Source organism: Nycticebus coucang, chromosome 13 (assembly GCF_027406575.1).
Source record: "Nycticebus coucang isolate mNycCou1 chromosome 13, mNycCou1.pri, whole genome shotgun sequence".
NCBI classification, from domain to species: domain Eukaryota; kingdom Metazoa; phylum Chordata; class Mammalia; order Primates; family Lorisidae; genus Nycticebus; species Nycticebus coucang.
In genome coordinates, this window is record NC_069792.1 from 12,243,873 (window position 1) to 12,267,119 (window position 23,247).

At 41.4% G+C, this 23,247-nt stretch overlaps 2 protein-coding genes across 6 annotated transcripts in view; one reads left to right on the forward strand and one right to left on the reverse strand.

Annotated features, from left to right (window-relative positions):
- The window catches only part of CLVS1 (clavesin 1), a 185,585-nt gene extending 166,499 nt beyond the window's left edge, over positions 1-19,086 (forward strand). Inside the window, exon 6 of the mRNA XM_053558400.1 lies at positions 16,945-19,086. Coding sequence (XP_053414375.1) covers positions 16,945-17,032 — 88 coding nt within the window. The 3' untranslated portion in view covers positions 17,033-19,086. The remainder of the gene's footprint in view (positions 1-16,944) is intronic.
- The window catches only part of ASPH (aspartate beta-hydroxylase), a 230,019-nt gene continuing 225,438 nt past the window's right edge, over positions 18,667-23,247 (reverse strand). For all 5 annotated transcript variants that reach the window (XM_053558393.1, XM_053558390.1, XM_053558394.1 and 2 more), the window contains one exon: positions 18,667-20,960. In XM_053558393.1, coding sequence (XP_053414368.1) covers positions 20,810-20,960 — 151 coding nt within the window. In that variant the 3' untranslated portion in view covers positions 18,667-20,809. The remainder of the gene's footprint in view (positions 20,961-23,247) is intronic.

Below are 23,247 nucleotides of genomic sequence, written 5' to 3' on the forward strand. Positions count from 1 at the left end.
TTTTTTAAGAACAAATAAAAATAACTGTATAACCTCATGGTGATGTGTGCATGTGGCTGAGATGGGTGTCTTGCTTTCATGAGCTTTCTTTTGTCTGGCAAAAAGGAAGGAGGCCACTCCTTACAAGCATATGTAACATTGGAGGGAAAGAAAATCCGTTAAAAAAAATGAGTCAATGAGAGATGAAAGAGACTAGTTAAAATGTTGTGTATGGGGGCATACGTTCTCTTCTTTTTTCTGAAAAAGTATTAGATAAAGAGCTCTAAGCTATGAGCAAAGTAAAGACATAGGTTGAATTAGACGGAAATGAACAGATGTGAGTGAAATGCTTGGGTGTACTTTCAACAGCAAACTGTTTGATTACTCATAGTGTTATATTCTTAAAAAGATCCCTGTTTGCGAAGCACCAGGCTCAGATGCAATTTCTTGGAGAGGCAGATATAAATTAGGCAAGAACGACAAGGAACATTTATTTCTTATGACATATTGCTATTGGTAAACAAACATTTTGCCCTACTCCAATTAAGCTGATGCTGTTTGTGCCCAATATCCAGCCTTGCAATGAATGTCTCTTAGAAGCTTTAATGATCATGTGGATGAAAACGAGTATCTGGGGCGGCACCTGTGGCTCAGTGGGTAAGGAGTCGGCCCCATATACTGAGGGTGGCGGGTTCGAACTCGGCCCTGGCCAAACTGCAACAAAAAATAGCCAGGCACTGTGGCAGGCGCCAGTATTCCCAGCTACTTGGGAGGAGGCTGAGGCAAGAGAATTGCCTAAGCCCAGGAGTTGGAGGTTGCTGTGAGCTGTGACACCATGGCACTCTATTGAGAGCAACAAAGTGAGACTTTCCAAAAAAAAAAAAAAGAAAGAAAGAAAACGAGTATCTGATATAATATTATACAGGGTAAAAGTCTCTGCAGTGTTATTCTTAAAACACGGTGTGGTGGGCTATAGCATTTGGGTTCCTTTTCAGGTTTAGGTAAACTTTGTTGTAGATATTAGCTGAGTTTAAGATGTACAAACTGTGGTATTTGAGTTTTTATGTCAAGGTGATTAAATGAGCATTCTTGAACTTTGAGCCTTTCCTGGGAAACTCCTTCACTGCCTCCCTGAAAAAGCACCTTCCTGGGTCCCAGACTGGCCCCCTCAGTGTGCCCTGTGGCTCTTCAAGGTGGGCCCCATGGCCTTATGCTCCAGGCCCCACATCTGACCCTGGCCTCCCCGAGTCAGCTTTGTATGTTTGAGGTTGGACTTACACGTTTCTTTTCCTGTCTACTTGTCTTTATTTTTCATTCTGGTCATTTTCATTCACTGGTCAGTGTCATTGTGGAACCTTGGGCAAGACACTCAGCCTCGCTGAGCCTCAGCTTCCTTGACGACCAAGCAGACGCCATGATCTGGTGGGCGGCAGGGGGAGAAAGCCCCCTACAGAGAACCACAGAAAAACAGCCCCACGCTCACCTTTCTTTCTTTCCCAGCATTGTGCATAAGGATAGTCATTTTGTTATCACTTTTATTTCTTTCCAAACAAAAGTTTCTCACTGAAAACAAAAGTTCTGAACCCTGTAACAGAGAGGTAGGCAATGATTAGCTATGGTGGCTTAAGGGGAGATGCTTTAAGTTCCTTATCAGAAGTCAGGATTGCATTGGCCATTTTCTTTGTCTTTGCTTTAATTTATGCAGGGGCCAGTGTAAGATCTTTTGCACCCTTGGAGCCCTGCCCCCAGAACATGGCCAGGCACTGCAGGTGTAGGGGACAGGAGGCCAAGCCGAAGAGAGAGCAGCTAGCAACACAGCCCCCACTTCTTTTCTGTTTGCAAGAAGGACCTTGTCTTCATAGGAACCCTCAGTTCCCCACTCACCCCCTGGGCCCAGGTCCCAGGCTCAGCCTGCCCTCTGGCCTTGATAACAATGACATCTTTACTGGTCTTTACTGGTCTTTCTTCGTGTCCTTCTGCTCTGACTCTCAAAGCTAAATAGTCATCCATGTCCTCCTAAGTGTAATCTTTAAATGCACAATGATGTACTACTTCCCCACCTCACACCCTCCAGAGTCTTCCCGCTGGTTTCCTTTGTTGTTCAAAGTCTGCTCCCCTTCCCACAGGCCCCCTGGCTCACTCCGCCCTGCCACGCTGACTTCTGTCCATCCCTTCAGTATGCAGGCCTCGCCCTGCTCCTGGACTGCCCTGCTCAGGACACTCTTTGATGCTCTTCCCCTCGCTCTTGGCTAACACCTCATTCATGGGGTCTGGTCCACACGTCCACTCCCCCAGGGGAAATTCGGCACCCTCCATGCTCCCATAGTCCTCCCTTCCCACCCCGCTGGTCTCCGCTGCTGAGCTGTTCACGGGAGCACAGTTCTATGAGCATCTGGAACTATAATATAGTCTGGTGGTCTGCGTACATATGACATCTCCTTTCCGTAGATTACACGCTCTCCAGGGGCAGGGACTGGCCTCACGTGTTCCCCTGGTGTGTGTGTAGCAGGTGCTCAGTACACAGTTTCTGGAGTGGGGAGGGCAAGAGGGAGGGGTCGGGGGAGAATAAGAGAAATGTAAGTGAAAGAGGAAGGAAAGAACAAAGGAAGACGAGAAAGGAAACTCTCATGACAGTAAATGCTGTTAGAAACACTGGTTTTTAGAGTGCTGAGGAAGAGTTTGCAATTGATGTTTGGTTAGAATTTAGCATTATCTCTAAGGATTGATAACCAACTCCTCCATCTTATTTTTCTCAGTTTCTGAATTTCTTTTAACCATTAATATTTGCATTACTTATCTTTCTGAAAAGTGTCTTCATTTATTTAATATTTGTTGAATATTTACTGGGCACCATATATTCTGGTGTATATTTACAGTATACACCATAGTATATGGTAGAGGGCGGTTAAGAGAACAGGATCTGGAATCTGATTTTATGGGTTCAAATTAGTAGCTGTGTGACCTGAGTAGCTATCTCTCTGTGACCCAGTTTCCCTCTGTATGAAGAAGATAATAATAGATCTGCCTTATTATTGTGCTGTGAGGATTAGATGCAGTAAGTGTAAATGCTATATCTGCCGAGGACAGAGTGGTTTACAGGCTGGGCACCATCCTGCGTGCCTCTGAGTCCATCCCCATCTATGAAGGGAGACAGACGGTAAGCGCATTGCTTTGTAAACAGCTCTGTGGGAGTCATTCTAAGTGTTTTGAAAAATTACATTGTACCATGAGGGTGCACATGCAGGAGGATGGTCCTAATCTAGCCCTGTGCAGGGGTCAGAAAGTGCTTTCCTGACACTTGGAGGCTGAGAAAAAGTTCCCCTGGCAAAAGGAGAGGTGTGGGAATGGAAGTGAATGTCCTGTATGGACGGGCCAGAGCCAGGGCCTCTCTCTTTTATCAATTGTGCAATGCATTTTTCTTCACATTAAAAATCGCTGAAATCAGTACATGTCCTACATGATGTCTTAAATTCAGTGCAATTCAGAAAAACAAGAAATGTCAGAAAGCAGAGGGCAAAGGGAGGGTCGTCTGTGCAGACATGTAGGGGCCCACCACAGCCTCTGTAGGGTGGATGAGAATATGGGCCTTTCTCCTCTGAGCAGTGGAAAGCTGCAGAAAGGTTTCAAGCAGGGGAGTAAGATGAACAGGAAAGGCTATTACAAATTTCACTCTGAAGTGAGAATAAATTAAGGGTGAGCAGAGTAAGTACAGGGAGACTCTCTGGAACTAGCATGTCAGTAGCTTGGATTTGAGTGCTGAGTGTAGAGGTGGAGAGAAGATAGACTCAAAAATATTTAGTGAATAGACTCAACAAGTGGTGACCAGGTGGTTCCGGGGTGAAGGTAAGATGCTTCAGGGATGACCAGAAGTCTTGTGCCTGTGTGGCTGGATGGCTGTAGTCCTGTTTCCCTGGATAAGGGACTCAGGAGGAGCTGCTCACTGAGAGAAGATGCCGGACATGGTGGGGTGAGGGCTGTGTGACAGCTGGGAGAGACTGTTGGATACTCAGTTCTCATGCTCCGGAGAGAATTCTAGAATGGATATGTACATTAGGGACTCAAAGGCATAAAGAAAAAGATTCAAAACAAGGGGCTCAGTGCCTGTAGCTCAGCGGCTAGGGCACCAGCCACATACACTGGAGCTGGCGGGTTTGAATCTAGCCCCCCTGCCAAACAATGACAACTACAACCAAAAAATAGCCGGGCATTGTGGTGGGTGCCTGTAGTCCCAGCTGCTTGGGAGGCTGAAGCAAGAGAATCGCTTAAGTCCCCAAATTGGAGGTTGCTGTGAGCTGTGACACCACGACACTCTACCAAGGGCAACATAGTGAGACTCAGTCTCGAAAAAAAAAAAAAGCATTCAAGACAAGGAAATGGAGGAGAACTCCCAGCACGAGATGAGAAGAGAGGTGCCTAGGTTAGAGCTGCGAGAAAGCCCAGGATTTCAGCTCACACAGAGCAAGATGCCGAGCAACACTGAGAATGGCCGGAGGTAAACCAGACATGGTGTTGGAAAAGCCAGAGACGCAGAGTAAGGGACAGAGGGGTCAGCTCTCCTGCCTGCTTCTGAGATGCCGAGTGAGACGGGGATTGAAAGGTGTCCGTTGTGTGTAATGACGTGACGGTCATTGGTAGCCGCAATAAGAGCTGTGATGGAGTCACATGGGTGGGTATGGGCACGTGCCTGGTTCAGAAGCAGGTGGGAGGTGGAGATCACAGAAAGGAATAGAAACACCTTTGGAAGTTTGGCTGTGAAGGCGGAGGAGATATTTGTATCTGAAAAGGCATGTGAGGATCCAGGGGGCTTTGTTGTTTTTTCTGCTCTGTTTTTTTATTTCCTCTTTTTTTTTTTTTTTGCCTTCTTTATCTTTCTCTTTTATTGAAAATGTGGATGCTAAGCTATTTTATCACCAATAGCAAGGATCTAGTAAAGACCAGGGAATTCAAAGACCCAGGAGCAGGGACAATCAGCAGCAGCGGGCGGGTGATGGGGAAGGTCACTGTTTTGCAAGAGCAGGAAGCTCCCTTCACAGAGCGAGACACTTGTGCACATGGCAGCCTGAAGCTGGGGAGCTCCCAGGGCCTGTTGGCTTCCATTTTCCCCATGAAGTAGGGCAATCGGAATAGTGAGGTTAGAGCAGGGCACAGAGGTTAGGGAAGGTGGTGCAGAGGTGTGTGGGTTAAAATGTGTGCTGGGACGGGAGCACTGAATTCTGGCTCCAGGTGATGACGGAGCCAGGGGGTGACAGGCCCTCTGCAGAAGCCTCACATTTCTGGATGCTCATCTTGGCGGAGCCCTATCCTCCCAAAAGCACCATGATCCTCTTTCCCCAGGTCTGACCATGTCACCTGAATTCACTTCTCATTTGCTTATATGTGGTAAGTTCATGGTCCATGTCAGCCCCCTCTGGCTCTGAACACTTGATCTTAGCCAAAAGGCTGGGAAGCAATTCCCCCCAGCTCTAGAAGCAGAGCCTTACCTGCTTGGTGCAGTCCTGTGGCCTGGCACCTAGACTCATGCAATAGGGGCTTCAACAATAGTTGATAATTCTGTAAGGCAGAGTTCTGACTTACCTGAGATGTTTCTCATCTGTGTGAGAGCTGCTGCTAGCTCTATAGCAAAGCTTTGAACATTTTAGTGTGCACACGAAGAACAGAGATTTGTTAAAATTCTGGTCTGTGGTAGGCCTGGTAATATGCATTTCTAACTAGCTCCCAGCCTGTTCCCATGCTGCTGGCCTGGGACCACCCTTCAAGGTCCTAGAGCCTGGTCATTTCCCACATACCAGACTGTGTCACATGTTTCCTGGACTTGTTCAGAGGGTTCTTGAAAACTGAGCCACTCAAGTATTGAGAATTAAAATATGTATAAAATATTTAAAAATATATTTGAACTAGGTAAAAATAGATTATGGTGCTTATGTTATAGATAAAGTGGCTGAGGGACAGGCCAGTGACTTACCCCAGATCACTGAGCTGGGAGGTGGCAAAATATTTTAAGCATGGTTCAAGTTCTTTTCATTCCACATAAAATGCTGTCTCAAATATCACATCTGTTCTTACACCACTTGTGTATTCATTCATATATTCATTCATTCCTTCTGAAGTGGCCTGTGGGGCACATTCTGTGGGCTTTTGCTCCCAATACTGTCTTGAAGGTCTGTTCCTGTCCCCACCAGCCTAAATTCTGCGCTGGCTTCAAGACAGTTGAAAAGCAGCTTCCTCCATCACACTCTCATGTTCTATGCTGTTTCACAGATCCCATCCCAAGTGGGGAAGATACAGATAGTCAGGAAGAAAAAAGTATTTGGGCTAATCTAGTCATGGGAAGAAAGATCCATTTCTATGCTGTCCTTTGACTACGAAACAAGGAGCACGAAAGGTGGCTTTTATCAAGAATACTAGCCATCCATGTCGCACTCATCCTTCAGCTGAAATGAATGAGAGTCATCAACATTTTCCCACTTATTGGCAGCTTCTGGCATTTCTTGACCTGCTTCAGAGCATCATATTCTATCCTACCAAAGTCATTCCACCAAGGGTGTGCATGCCCAATTTCAGAGGGAACATAATAATTAGGGATGCTCTGAAATTGACTGGCAGCTCTTTGTGCCAGTCTAATTCTCATGGAAGATGACTCTTTTCAAAGCAGCAGGGGAAGCACCTGCAGTCATTTTCTGTGTTGCTATTTGAAGTTATAATTGGTAGTAAAAAGGAACTTTCCAGAAATATCTGCATGTTAGAAATGCATGCATTTAATGCTCCTTTTCTTTTTCTTTTTTTAAATTTTAGATTAATATGAGGGTACAGATGATTAGGTTACATTATTTGCATTTGTTAGGCAGAGTCCAAGTTGTAGTTGTGGGCCTCACCCAGGAGGGGCACCACATCCCCTTACATTGTGCCCATTAGGTGAGAGCACAGCAAACCCCCTCCTGCCTGCCCTATCTCCCCCTGCCTCTCTCTCCCCCCCCACGTGAGTTTCATTGTGTTTTTATCTTGTGTGGGCATATGTTTGATGGTCTATTGGTTTCATATTAGTATTCAGTACATTGGATACTTGATGTTCCATTCCTGTGATATTTCAACAAGTAAAATGTTCTCCAACTCTGTCCAGGTTAGTAACACTTCCTCTTCTGAACCCACACCAAAATGCACGTCATAGCGCACTCCACTCTTTAAAACTCAATAAACCTGAATGCACCAAATATTGAATGATTGAAAGGGTAGTGGACTGGATCAGATGTCAGATTGGCCCCCAAATCTTCCAAGATCTTACATTGGTACATGGGATTCTTATGAAGGACTTGGGTACAACACCACTAGTTATGACATTGAATACTCTCACACTTCAGGGGTACTAAGGTGACTCTGCTTAAAGGAGTTGTTTGGTAAATTGCTCAGTAAAATTAAGAGTATGTTTGTAATATAAATGATCTACTGTTCTGTGTCTCTTTGCTGTTGTTAAGTCTTATTTTTTGGTTTTCTTTTTTTTTTTTTAGTTTATTTATTTATTTATTTTTGGCTGGGCCTGGGTTTGAACCCGCCACCTCCGTCATATGGGACCGGTGCCCTACTCCTTGAGCCACAGGCACCGCCCTATTTTTTGGTTTTCTGTAAGTGGGTAAACACAGCTATCTCTGGAGCAGGTAAAGCAGAGTATCGGTAATTTATACTCAGAAAGGTCATTCGCAGGGAAGAGTTAGGAAAATGATAAACACTTGCAATTTAAATAATTTCTACTTCGAAGAGCTTCAAGTACTTTATGAAATCCTTTATCTCTCACGGCCCTGTGGAGAATGCGGCAAACACTACGTATAAAACACGGAGGTGGGTGGGTTACTAGGGTGGGAAGGTGGATTTTCATACAGAGCAATAAACCCCTTTGTGAGTAAATGAAGCAAAAAGTCCAGTTGCCGCTGCCAGTTTCCACCGTGACCTCCTCCCCCTTCCTTGTCCCTTTCTTTATCCCCTTCTCCCCATGGGGCTGCAGGAGCCCCGTGGACTGATCTGTTTTCTGGCAGCTGAATTCTGTCCTCAGTTAAATCTAATCTTCTCCATTTCTCCACTCTAATCAACTTCCAGTAATGACTGATTGCAGTTCTGTTCAGGTGTTCCGAGGTATTTGGGTCAATTTGGTGCATTTAGAACAGGTTCTCAGCCTTCCTAATGCCGCGATGCATTTTCATTGTTACAAAGGGGTTGCCACCCACAGGTTGAGAACTGCTGATTTAGAAAAAAGGATTTTAAACATTACTACATATCCCACTAATAATAATTAGAGATGAAAATACAATTCCGTAACCTATAATTCTTAGAACACTGTTTTCCTCAAGGAAAATCTATTTTCTGATTTTATTACCTGTGGCTAAAGTAATTTTTAAAATACATCACTGATGATAATTATGCAAGCTATTGGATTCATTCATATCAATGGGACAAATTCTTCTGTGAGAACTTGAATAAGAACATTTGCTACTGTGACTGTATGAGTTTATTATGTCCATTGGTTTCTTTGCAAGTTGCAGGCATTTCTCATATAGTATAAGCACAGATACAGTGTTTAACAATGAGGATCACAGAATCAGATCTGGGATCTAATTCTAGTTGCATGTATGAATGTAGAATCTTGAACAAATTAATTGACATCTTGGATCTGCAAAATGGAATTACAACACCCATTGAAAGATTACTGTATGAAATGAAGATAACGCAGGCTAATTACTTGGTGCAGAATCTGGCGCACAGTAAGTGCTCAGGAAATAGTTGTGGATGATGCTGATGGAAAATTGTCCTGTAGATAATTCTGAAAATATCCTAATAACATGTGTATGGAGATCTTCTTTTCCAGAATAATCTCAAACTGATTTCAGATACAGCAAACAAGGGTGACTGAGTGCTGATTAGAATTTTTGTGCACATGTGACACACTCTTGGGAACAGATCAGATTGTGGGGGCTCCTGTCTGCAGCAGGAAATTCTCACCTGAGGAAAGACCACCTGTAAGGATACAATACTTCAAATAAACAGAAACATTTTTTAAGGAGGACGCAGAAAAATAGCTACTAAGTAGCATCCAGCAGTTTTAAATTCAACATGTAAGAGACTATGGAAATGAAAAATATTTTTTAAAAGATAAATCTTTTAGACTTCTGAAAGTTAAATGTGTTGGGCATATGCTATTTTCAGGAGAGGCTTTCCATGTTTGGACAAGTTCTATCATGTTTAGTATTTCTATGGTTTTCTTTTTCTTTATTTTTTTGTTGTTGTTGTTGCAGTTTGGCCGGGGCTGGGTTCAAACCCTCCACACTGGGTGTATGGGGCTGGCACCCTATTCACTGAGCCACAGGAGCCACCCCCTGTCTATGGTTTTCTAAAACGAGGTTCAAACAAATGTTGAAGTGGAGAGGTATTTAGACTGTTCAAACGAATTAGTGTGAAGTCCAAATTATACAATTTTGAAAGCTGAAATCTATTTTAAAGAACAAATGGGATTGTGACCCAGTTTGGTAGCATTCGTGAAAACATGGGGTTAAAAAGTTCATCTTTACCTTCATTGAATCCCAAATGAGAGAGAGAGAGAGAGAGAAATTTCTCTCACAAGACAAGAAATCTTGAACAGAGCAACTGCTAAAAAAAAAAAAAGTCGTCTTGCTCAAGATGATCACAGCAACACCAGTGATGAGAAAAGGCCCAGAACCCCTTGCCTGGTACCCTTGCCTTAGTTTTTCCACTTCTCAGAGGGCCCTTCTGATGAACAGCAAGAAATACCTGTAGTCAAAATGCATGTTAATTTTGTTCAGTGTTAAAAAAAAATCCTTATTTTTCCTCAATAAGTTTAAACCTCTTCCTGAAGCTTATTTTTTCCATCGAGAAATGTGCCATCTGTTAAGAGACATAACGCCTGAAGGGGCGGATTCATCACATCACATTGTGATACAATAGTAATTTGCAGCCCCCCAGAAGAGGGAGAGACTCTTTCTTCAGACGTCCTAAGAAGTAGGCAGAGTGAGCCTGACCAAAAAAGTGAGACCAATAATATTTTGTTTAAAAAAAAAAATGGTATGACCATATTGAGGAATGGAAAGATCACAGGCAATGGCAAATTCCTGATGTTTTTTATTCATATTATTTATTTATTTAGAGATAAAGTGACAGGTAGATTTTTGCCTTTAAGTGATAACAGATGAGTGAAGTCTAACAAAGCTTCTTTCTATCTGGAGTTCAAACAGCAACAGTGATGCTAAGAATGTGGCTCTCATGGCACATGGGGCTTTGCCTGTGTCAGTTTGAGGACGAATGAGTTAATACCGGGAAAGGGATTAGAACAGTGAAAGTTTGTGATGACAGATGACAGTGACGTCCTGAGGCTCTTTAACACGTCTCTGCATTTCTCAGGAAGGATTCAGAGACTAGCAGATTATTCCAGGCTCAGCCACACCATGGTGGAGTCACAGCCAATGTTTTCCATTTTGTAAAGTTTTTAACTGTTACGTGTACACAACAGTTTTATGGGGTACAGATGTGATGTTTTGATACCATCATACAACGTACAATGATCAAATCAGGGTAACTGGGGTATATATCACCTTAAGCATTTATCATTTCTTTGTGTTAGGAGCATTCCAATTGTACTCTTTTAGTTATTTTGAGGTTATAAGTTATTGTTGGCTACAGTCACTTTGTTGTCCTTCCAAATATTATTCATTCTATCCATCACTATATTTTTGCACCTACTAACCACGTCTACTTGATCCTCTACCCTTCTCAGCATCTGGTAACCATTGTTCTACTCTTTGTCTCCTTGAGATCAATTATTTTAATATTTAACTCCCACACATGAGTGAGAACATCTGAGATTTGTCTTTGGGGGCTTGGCTTATTTCACTTAATGTTCTCCCATTCCACCCATGTTGTTGTAAATTACAGGATTTCATTCTTGTTTACAGCTGAGTGATACCCCATTATGTATGTATACCACATTTTCTTTATTTGCTCATCCCTCCATGAATAATTAGGTTGATTCCAAACCTTGGCCATTGTGAATGGTGCTGCAGCGACCATGGGAGTACAGGTATCTTAGTTATATACTGATTTCCTTTCTTTTGGCTATATACCTAGCAATTGGGATTGCTAGGTCTTATGGTAGTTTTCTTTTTAGTTTTCTGAGGACGCTCAATACAGTTCTCTGTAGTGATTGCACTAACTTACATTCCCACCAATAGTTTTTCAGGGTGCCCCTCTCTCCACATCTTCACCAGCATTTGTTATTGCCTATCTTTTTTTTTATTATTAAATCATAGCTGTGTACATTAATGCAATCATGGGGTACAATGTGCTGGTTTTATATACAATTTGAAATATTTCCATCTAAATATGGTTAAATATTTTCATCTAAATATGGTTAACATAGCCTTCATGGTATTTTCTTAGTTATTGTGTTAAGACATTTATATTCTACATTTAGTAAATTTCACATGTACCCTTGTAAGATGCACCATAGGTGTGGTCCCACCAATTACCCTTTTGATAAAAAGCCATTTTAACCGGGATGAGATGACATCTCATTGTAATTTTTATTTGTATTTATCTGGTGACTAATGTTGTTGAGCATTTTTTCATATACCTATTGGCCATTTGTATGTCTTCTTTTGAGAAATGCCTATTCAGATCAATTGCCCATTCTTAATCATATTATATAATTTTTTTATTGAGTTTTTGGAGCTCCTTATATATTGTAGTTATGAATCCCTCGTCAGATGGGCAGTTAGGAAAACTTTTCTCTCCCATTCTGTGGGTTCTGTCGTCACTGTGTTGATGTTTTCTTTGCCATAAAGAAGGTTTTTAGCTTGATGTGACCCTATTTGTCCAATTATCTCTTGGTTGTTGTGTTTTGGGGTATGACTAAAGAAATCTTTGTCTAGACCAATGATCAGAGCATTTCTCCAATGTTTTCTTTCTGGAATTTCATAGTTTCAGGTTCTGGATTTAAGTCTTTAATCCATTTTGACTTAACCTTCGTATATGGTGAGATTTGGGGGTCTAGTTTCATGCTTCTGCACGTGGATATCCAGTTTTCACAGCGCCATTTATGGAAGAGACTATCCTTCCTCCAATGTATGTTTTTTGTACCTTTGTCAAAAGTAAGCTCACAATAGAAAATGAAGTTATTTCTGGGATCTCTATTCTGTTTTGTTGATCTATGTGCCTATTTTTATGCAGTACCACATTGTTCTGATTACTACAGCTCTGTAGAATGATTCGAAGTCAAGTAATATGATTCCTCAAGTTTTGTTCTTCTTTGCTCAGGATGACTTCGGCTACTTTGGGTCTTTTGTCCTTCCATATAAATTGTTTGATTTTTTTTGTCTTTATCTGTTAAGAATGACATTGGTATTTTGATGGGCAATATTTTACATTTTCATCCTAATGAAATTTTATCAGTAAAAATTAAAGCCCAGCCATAGACCCTTAGCAGTATAATGACACAAAGGCCTGGGAGGTTCCCTTCCTTTGCCCCATCCCAGCAGTAAATAAATCCATTTTACTCACAGAGCTTCAACTTGGTGCATAACGTTGGACCATTTGAATGGGTTGATTTAATGATACAAATCAATTGTTCTAAGACACTTGTACTGATTTGCTCGATTCCCTAATTTTATCCTTTCTGTAGTATATATATCCTATAAGGTGATAATCTTAGGCAAAAAATTATTTTGTATGGTGAGGTGTTATAAATGCTAAAAGTTTTAGTGAAACAGCTCTGCAGCCTTAGGTACACCCAGGGGCTGTGGGTGGCTATAAACCTGTCATCTTCTCCACTTTCTGTCTGTTGCTTTTACTATGTTATATGAGCTTTTGGTCCCTTGGCTTTTTCCCACCTATAAAATGATGACACTAACAGCACTGCCCCATATGGTTGTGAAAATGAAATAAGATACATAAAGAACTTCTTAGAGCAATACCAGGTGCCTACATAACAAATATTAATGTTATTATATATTGTTTGGGGGTCCACAAGTCAACCCTTATGTTTGACAAGTTATTAGAATTCACAGAACACAAAAAGTTGTTATACTCACAGTCACAGTCATAGTTTATTACAGAAAAAGATACAGATGACAAACAGCAAAGGAAAAAGCATATAAGGTGAAGCCCAGCAAGACCAGCTGCGAGCTTCCCGCTGTCCTGCCAGCACTGTCACGTGGACAGATTTCAATTCTCTCAGCGATGACGTGGGACAGCATGTGAGAAGTGTCATCACTAGGGGCGCTTGCCTGTGTCTAGGCGTCTAGAGTTTTCATTGCAGGGTCAGCTGAATCAGCATGCAGGGCTACTCAGTCCTCAGCCTCCCCTCTCCACCCCCCAACTGGCCCAAAGAGGTCAAGTTGATACAGTGTGACCAAGAGCTCAGGTATGCATACACTGGGATGACCATAAATCATAGATACAGTGTGACCGAGAGCTCAGGTATGCATACATTGGAATGTACTGTAAATCATAGATACAGTGTGACCGAGAGCTCAGGTATGCATACATTGGGATGTACCATAAATCATAGATACAGTGTGACCGAGAGCTCAGGTATGCATATACTGGGATGACGAGAAATCATAGATACAGTGTGACCGAGAGCTCAGGTATGCATACACTGGGATGTACCATAAATCATAGATACAGTGTGACCGAGAGCTCAGGTATGCATACACTGGGATGACCATAAATCATGGATACAGTGTGACCGAGAGCTCAGGTATGCATACACTGGGATGTACCATAAATCATAGATACAGTGTGACCGAGACCTCAGGTATGCATGCACTGGGATGTACTATAAATCATAGATACAGTGTGACCGAGAGCTCAGGTATGCATACATTGGGATGTACCATAAATCATAGATACAGTGTGACCGAGATCTCAGGTATGCATACACTGGGATGATGAGAAATCATAGATACAGTGTGACCGAGAGCTCAGGTATGCATACACTACGATGACCATAAATCATAGATACAGTGTGACTGAGAGCTCAGGTATGCATGCACTGGGATGACGAGAAATCATAGATACAGTGTGACCGAGAGCTCAGGTATGCATACACTGGGATGTACCATAAATCATAGATACAGTGTGACCGAGATCTCAGGTATGCATACACTGGGATGTACCATAAATCATAGATACAGTGTGACTGAGATCTCAGGTATGCATACACTGGGATGTACCATAAATCACAGATACAGTGTGACCGAGACCTCAGGTATGCATGCACTGGGATGTACTATAAATCATAGATACAGTGTGACCGAGAGCTCAGGTATGCATACATTGGAATGTACTGTAAATCATAGATACAGTGTGACCGAGAGCTCAGGTATGCATACATTGGGATGTACCGTAAATCATAGATACAGTGTGACCAAGAGCTCAGGTATGCATATACTGGGATGACGAGAAATCATAGATACAGTGTGACCGAGAGCTCAGGTATGCATACACTGGAATGTACCATAAATCATAGATACAGTGTGACCAAGAGCTCAGGTATGCATACACTGGGATGACCATAACATAGATACAGTGTGACCGAGAGCTCAGGTATGCATACACTGGGATGTACCATAAATCATAGATACAGTGTGACCGAGACCTCAGGTATGCATGCACTGGGATGTACTATAAATCATAGATACAGTGTGACCGAGAGCTCAGGTATGCATACATTGGGATGTACCATAAATCCTAGATACAGTGTGACCGAGATCTCAGGTATGCATACACTGGGATGACGAGAAATCATAGATACAGTGTGACCAAGATCTCAGGTATGCATACATTGGGATGTACCATAAATCATAGATACAGTGTGACTGAGAGCTCAGGTATGCATGCACTGGGATGTACCATAAATCATAGATACAGTGTGACCGAGAGCTCAGGTATGCTACATTGGGATGTACCATAAATCATGGATACAGTGTGACCAAGATCTCAGGTATGCATACATTGGGATGTACCATAAATCATAGATACAGTGTGACCGAGAGCTCAGGTATGCATGCACTGGGATGTACCATAAATCATAGATACAGTGTGACCGAGAGCTCAGGTATGCATGCACTGGGATGTACCATAAATCACAGATACAGTGTGACCAAGATCTCAGATATGCATACATTGGGATGTACCATAAATCATAGATACAGTGTGACCGAGAGCTCAGGTATGCATGCACTGGGATGTACCATAAATCATAGATACAGTGTGACCGAGAGCTCAGGTATGCATACATTGGGATGTACCATAAATCATGGATACAGTGTGACCAAGATCTCAGGTATGCATACATTGGGATGTACCATAAATCATAGATACAGTGTGACCGAGAGCTCAGGTATGCATGCACTGGGATGTACCATAAATCATAGATACAGTGTGACCGAGAGCTCAGGTATGCATACACTGGGATGTACCATAAATCATAGATACAGTGTGACCGAGAGCTCAGGTATGCATGCACTGGGATGTACCATAAATCATAGATACAGTGTGACCGAGATCTCAGGTATGCATACACTGGGATGTACCATAAATCACAGATACAGTGTGACCGAGATCTCAGGTATGCATACACTGGGATGTACCATAAATCACAGTTGGCATAAATACCTGGCATGACCCAAAGCTTCAGGTATACAACAACCTTCTTATCACGCAGCACATTCTATGGGCTCAGAGGAGCCACTCAAAGACCAGTCTGGAAGACACTTGAAATGTACTAGGTTTGGGCAACCCAGGTCTATTGAGTTAACCATTTACTGCGCATATATCTGAATTTTGCTTATTTGAACAATCTAATCATCTTCTTAATGTTTTGACTAATTTAGTTGTTTTGAGTAATTTTAGTATGGGGACATTTATTAAATATCTTCTGATTGTATGGCTCCTAGAACCTTTTCTCTATCAGATATGAAAAATAATTTCCGTTTTACCCATCTTATAAACTTAGGGGAAAGTGTGATTACTCTAACATGATACGACACATCAGAAACCAAAGATCACTCCACTATTGCAATCCTAGTGATGAGAAGGCTTCACGTGTTTTAACTAAAATTCCACGACACATGCATTAAGCATATTATTAGTTTTAGCCTTTAACAACCATGGGAAGTAGGTGATACTTGTTACACAGGTGAGAGAATCAAGGTCCTGAAGGTTTCAAGAACTCCTCCAAACCTTCCAGCCAGGAATGGGCAGAGCCTAGTTTTACCATATGATTCCAAAGCTCATGGTCTTAATAGTATGCATGACTCTGAGTAACAAAGTGTTTAAAAAGTATGCTGAAACGTGAAAAACTCAGCAAAATTTATTTGACTCGATACATCTCAAGATCCACTGGATATTTAGACAGTGGGGCAACGTGTCAGCAGAATATGTGTCTCTCGGGCAGCGCCTGTGGCTCAAAGGAGTAGGGCGCTGGCCCCATATACTGGAGGTGGTGGGTTCAAACCCAGCCCTGGCCAAAAACTGCAAAAAAAAAAAAAAAAGAGAAAGAAAGAAAATGCGTCTCTTCTATCAACAGAAGAGATTACCGCAAAGAAGATTCCAAGACTGCAAAATGCCTCTCTCCATAGCAATGTGGTGTAGAAAACACAAGTATGAAAAACAGATATAAATGGGGAGAATTATGTAGTCATTTTGAGTGTCTTTATTATTATGTAATATACATTTATTATATATAACTATATTATATAATATAGTCTACTATTTTATAATATATTGTTATTATATAAAACAGTTTAATAATTTATTATAATATATAATAACTATAATAATAAACTATTATTGTTTACTATGTCTATATTTAAAAGAGGAATAGGAAAGCTGACTGTTCCTGAAGATTCCAACATGGTCATCACTGTGAATTGTTTATAATGGCATTTCTCCCTCCCCTCCTGTTAGGTCTCAGTCTGTGGTGGAAGCGGGGACCCTGAAACATGAGAAGAAGGGCGAGAATGACAACACACAGCCGCTGCTGGCTCTGGACTGAACCCGGAGCCTCCCACTGCCCCTGCGCATCGGCCTTCAGTGCATCAGCCACCAGGGAGCTCATGTGCACCTGACCCCCAGCCACGCGCGTCCCACTTGACATGAGGTCCTCCACACCTGACCCCGAGCAATGACTGTCACCAGCCAGCAGTCTGAGCAGCCAGAGTTGGACAAAGACTTGAGAGATACTTTCTTTTTCAGTGAGAGGACAGGAGGATGATGCAAGGCATTTATATAAATAAAGATTCTCCTTTCCTCCATATTTATGGTATTAAAAGAATTAAAAAAAAACGAAAAACTAGTTTGGATGCACACGCTGCATTACGACAAGGTATCACACAGGGACCCTCTCCAGTTTTTTAAAATTAAGACTAGATGCATTTCCAAGTAAATACATCAGCGTTAAACTGCGCAGACACAACTGTCAAGTTCAATGTAAAGCAAAGCCCTGAGACAATAGTATCTCCAGTAATTTCCATTCTTATCGAATTATTTTCTTTGACCTCATCACCAGCATCAAACTGCTCAGACCAAGAGCATGTTCTCATAGGTCTGGCTATTTGCAGAGTTTGCTTATTTTGTTATCCTGCACAAAAGGATTTTGACATCACATATTTTGTCCAATATCATGACTTTAAAAGAAAAAACATACTCCTGGAAATATGATTATTCCATCTTAGCAACGTGAGTTCCCACAGGCAGCCCGAGAACCCATTAGTACAGTGTGTGTCTGCAGAGAGGAGACATCTCATTGAAAATACATGTCAGTGATTAATGAATCCATTCAAGTTGCCTCCCTTGGGTCACTACTGCAAAGAAAAGTGCTACTGAATCACTTCACCCTCCCCCCAACCCTTGAAACCATTAGTGATGCAGAGAAAGAACATAGCTGTAGGCGAGACAGTAAATATTCAACCACGAGGGAAGACCAGATATGCAAGTATTAAGTAAGAGAAACTAGAAGTGAAGAATGAAATGCCAAAGATCATTTTATTTCTTTATCTATTCTCCTTCGAAATGGAGTCCCCAACCACCCATTCAAAGGAAATCAGATATACAATAAACAGACACTGTAGTGCATCCTTACTTGTGACATGTTTCCTAAGACCAGTGCATATTTTTAGACGCCTCTTATTTGCCTAATCATGTGCATGACACGGGCATTTGTTAGGATGACCAGTTGGTGCTCAATGTCAAATAAAAAATATTTCAGGTGATAATGGGCAGCAAAATCTGATTTTACATTTGAAGCATTTGGGAAGGTTAATTTGTTAGCTGAATAATTTAAAGGAAAGAGGTGATTCAACTGGCCATGATCACCCCCCAATAGATATTATGACTAATCCTTACGATTTATTATATCTCTTTCTCAATGATCTAATGTTTCAATTTTTTTTCCTACTGGTAGAGAATAATAAAAAAAAGCAATTTTTTAAAGTATATCCTTGGAGAAATAAAACTGAAATAGAATTAAAAGTATTTCTCACACAATTGCATCACAGTATAAATAAAACCAATTCATTTTGTGTAGACATTCCCAATCCCAAAATAATAACACAGAAATAATTCTACCAAGCAGCGACAGAAACACTTTTCTTGTACCAAGACATAGGTAAGAGAAGTAAGGAATTAAAGTGAATTAGAAAATCCATTTTATTGATTGAGTTTACAAAATAGTGGTGGGGTCCAAGTATTTACAATTTTATTGGAGTCAATTATTGCCAGCACTTTGCAGCAGGAATAACACTTCTAGTTTTTCAATCGGCAATATTTAGAACCCCACTCTAGTGACCTGATTTTAAACACTTTATTATATTTACTGAGTCAAGAGTTAGTTTTTACTCTGTTCCATAATTTCATTACATGAATGTAAGATGATGGTTTTACAATAACGTATAGTTTGAATTTCTTTATGTATATGCAATATACATATAAGAACCAAATTCAGTAAGTGACGTGATCGTTCCTACATGAACATTGAACTCTATTGCCCTGTGTTGGTCACTTCCTCTGTTCAATAAATACTGAAGGATACGATACCCTTTTACTTTTCAAGAGTTTGCCTTCTCTTCTGGACTTTGGTAATGAACTTTGATATTCTTCCTCCTATCCCTCTTCATCTGATTTAGTGGAATTTTGGAACACCAGCAAAACAGAAGGAATAGGACAAATATTTTGCAAATTCATCTACTGAAAGCTCATGTCCGCTAGGTCAAGCAAAATGGGCCAATATCAACTTTGAAGAACAGTTCTTTAAATGAGACAAAGAAAACCTCCTCCTTTGTTCTTAAATCAAAAAGAAAGCACACATTTTTTCTAACTGTGAGCGAAATAATGAAATGTGGTGACCTACGTGTCATTTGTGCGGCTCTTTTGTTTTTACTGGCTTAGAATTCAGTGCATGAATATCATTACATTCTTAGAGCTCACATTTGTAGGTAGCCTTGGTTAAAAACCTACAATATCGAATGCGTTAATAATTCACAAAATTAATGACTTGATCATCTTTGGAATGAGTAGGCAAGACCATTTTTCAGCTGTTATTCCTATGTCACAGGTAATGGTAAAACTAAATATAGATAATAATTGCTATTTCAAAGTCATGTTTAAATGGCAGAAGATTCTCAAGTCTGAGAGATAAAAGAGTCTTCCAACTCATTCCAAGAGGAAAGCAATTTCAACATTCCTACAAAGATTCTAGCACGTTTTGGTGACCTTTCCTTCTGCTGTCCTTAATATTTCCATAACATTGTGATGAGAATCATCTCAAGACCCAAAGGGTTGTCCTCTTGTCACTCACATGGATCCACCGCAGGGAAGGACACTAGATTCCCAGGCCCGTCTCACAGATGGCAAAGTGGCCAGCAGCCAGACATCCCAGTGGCCCCCACTTAATCCTGACAGAAAATTTTTACTTCCATAAATTCGACTTTCCCCCTCCAAGCCCTAATACTTCAGATTAAAAACATTTACATATGGTACTTTTATAACTTAACAGAAAATGATTCCATGCCTTTCTTTTTTTTACTGTAAAAAGTTTCTTTTAAAGAGGAATAAGATTTTGACAATATTCCCACCATGAGCATAGTGAGAGGAGAAATTAAGGGTCTTGATCTCAATGAACATAAGGAAGCATGCAGACCCAGGGTAGGGATCCGTACACTTCATAACCGTGGGCATAATGATGTTTTCCTTTTTTTGTATTAGGAAAATACAATTGCTTTTTTCATGAGTGTTTTTTTACTAAAAAGCATTAAAAGAGAGAGAAGCCTGAGTGCACCAGGACTATTACTATTAAACAGAGAGAAGTAAAGCATTTACACAGCTTTTCATTAAGAGCAATTTAAAAAGTAGTGTTACATAATGACAAACTAGCTACCCTAGAAAAATAGAACTGCATAGAAAAATTACAAACTAAAGCAATCCATTCACAGTTTCCACACATATTCTCATTGTACATTGATTCAAACCTTCTCTATGTCAAAAGAATATCTTTGGCTGGCAAGGTAGGAGCTATCGCAATGTTCACCTTAAACCCGCGGGTCAGACCAGTGCTGTCATGGGTGGAAACCCAGCAGGGTGGTTTCTAAGTGAACTGCAGCAATGCAAATATTCCCTTTAGTGTCTTCTAAGCCTAGGAGGAGGCTGAGAATTTTTCAGGCTACAAGTTGAGGGAATTAAGAGCCTTGGTGTTTGAACTTCGATCGTCCCACCCATGGGGATGGAACCCAAAAGGCAGCCTCTCTCCAGGGTGTTCCTTGGTTGCACGAACTTCCTGCTAAATTGCAGGAAGACTGCGTCTCTGCTGGGTTGTCAGCTCCGGGTGCCACACGTCCACGATGAATATGAGCCGGAAACTCGAGGCGTCCTGCCACACCTCATGCTCAAAGGAGTCATCAAAGATGAGCACCTTGCCTTCCTCCCAGGACCTGCAGCAGAAAGACATGGATCCGTGAATACAGCTCTGGGTGATTCAGGCACCTGGGGATCAATTCCTGTCCAGGCGCAGGAAATAACATTTTACGATAAGCTTTGAGATACTAGCCAGACAACCAGAACACCAAGCCTGAATTTATTTTTCCCTTGATGGTTAAGAAAGAATTCCAGAAGTCTTATTATGAATATCGATTTGCACTGAAGATGCCCCACGGGCAGGGCTGGTGATGAGGACACGCTCACCTTCTGCAGGCCCCGCCACCACTCTGGATCCAACCATACTAGAAGCTTGTGTGGTCAGGCAAACGTTCAAACACACGCCCTGGGGTTCACACACAGCACGACTTGTGGGTGGGACCCCACAGCTGCCCTCCCTGGCCCTGTGGGCTGTGCCTGGGCCTCAGGCATCCCTTAGGATCTGCGGCACAGGTCTGCACATCTCCAAATACTGTCTTAGCAGCTCATTCCAGGTGTCCTAGCCTTATTTTATAGAATAAAGGAGTCTTTACTTAAACTCATGACCAGAAAACAGATAACTAAATAAGGTATTTCCTAGCTAGTATTCTGGCTAAGGAAAACGGACAGATTGGGAAGGAATTTTGTTTATATTTTTAGCTACATCTGCTATGCAAGTGGGTTATCCATGGAACATTTTGAATCAATGCTGCAAAACACCCTTTAAAGCCTCCAACACCATCTCATAAGAGATCAGTAAAGAGGAGTGTTTTTCAACCTTTTTTATCTCATGGCACCCTTGAACCTATAGCCAAACTTCTGTGGCACACTTACATTATATTGATTAAAAAAAAAAAAAAGAGAGAGAGAGAGAGTAAAAAAAAGAAACATACTGTACCTTGAACTTCTATTGAAAATAATTTAGTTAATGATCTTTAACACTTTTTGCAGCACAGGTAAGATCATCTCACACCACACCAGTGTGCCACAGCACCCTAGCTGAAAAATCACTGATACGTATAGAGACTAAGATCTAAATACAGTATTGGGCTAAACAAAACAATCAAGAGAGAAATATGCAGGGAGGAGTTACATGATGTTTTTCAGATCCAAAGGAGGATTATGAGCTATGCCAATATCTGTTTCTTCTTTTTGAAACAGATATTAATTGTCATTATATTTAAATGTTACATCTTTAAAATAAAATTTTTTACTAGGAAATTTTCTTTGGGCACAAAAATTCTATTTAACCATTTAAAATTTTATATCCCAGATTAGCAAATAATGACAATTATAGAATTATAGGCAGGGAAGCCCTAGCTTGATTTCATGTTATATTATCATAAAGATGTTTTCCTTGGGAAAACTATTGGTGTCTTTTCCTGTTCAGTACTAGATGAGTAATTAGTGCGTATATGTTGAGTAATATTATATCTAGTCCGGACTCTCACCTTCAGCGCTACCGACATCTAGGCCAGATCATTCTCTGTTGTGAGGCTGCTCTGTGCACCGTAAAATGTTTCTCTGCATCCCCGGCCTCCACCCACCAGATAGCAGTAGCACCCTCCACATCAGCTGTGACAACAGAAGTGTCTTTAGTCAGTGCCAAATGCGGGGGGCAGGGGAGGGTGTGTATACAAAATCATCCCAGTGGAAAATCCTGACACACTCAATACATCTGACAATAACACTTCTAAGTTATTTCAACTGATTAGGTCATGAGTATTTGCAAGTTAAAATCCACTGCAGCTGGTGCCCAGCTAGGTGCTGTCTCCCACACCTAGCCTGACGTCTGGAATTCAACAAACATGTCCTGCTGGGCTCTTTGATACAATCCCCCTTAAGGTTTAAAGAGTTCTAACCAAGGAGAGCAAAGGACACAAATATGTGGACTCATGAGCAGCTGACAAAATACGCATTCATTACCATGCCAAAGCCAACTTGAAAAGAGAGGCAAAGCCAAGAAAAAAACATCTGACAAGAAAAAAGAGTGACGCGAACTTCTAGGTCTTAGCGCTGCCAATGGGATGAGAAATGTCAGTCAACAGGGGCCACAGACAAGCCTACAATATAGGTGGAAGCCAGAGGAGAGGGGAGGAAAAGGTAGGCTAGCCATGTGCACAGCAGCACTGCTCAGAGCAGCCACAAGGGGGCAGCAACCCAAGCGTACATCAACAGATGGATAAAAAAAAATGTGGTATGTACACACAATGGAATATTACTTAGCCTTAAAAAGGAAGGAGATTCTGACACATGCTACAACCTCAGGGTATTATGCTAAGTGAAAAAAGCCAGACAGACAAGTGCTATATGATTTCAGTCATT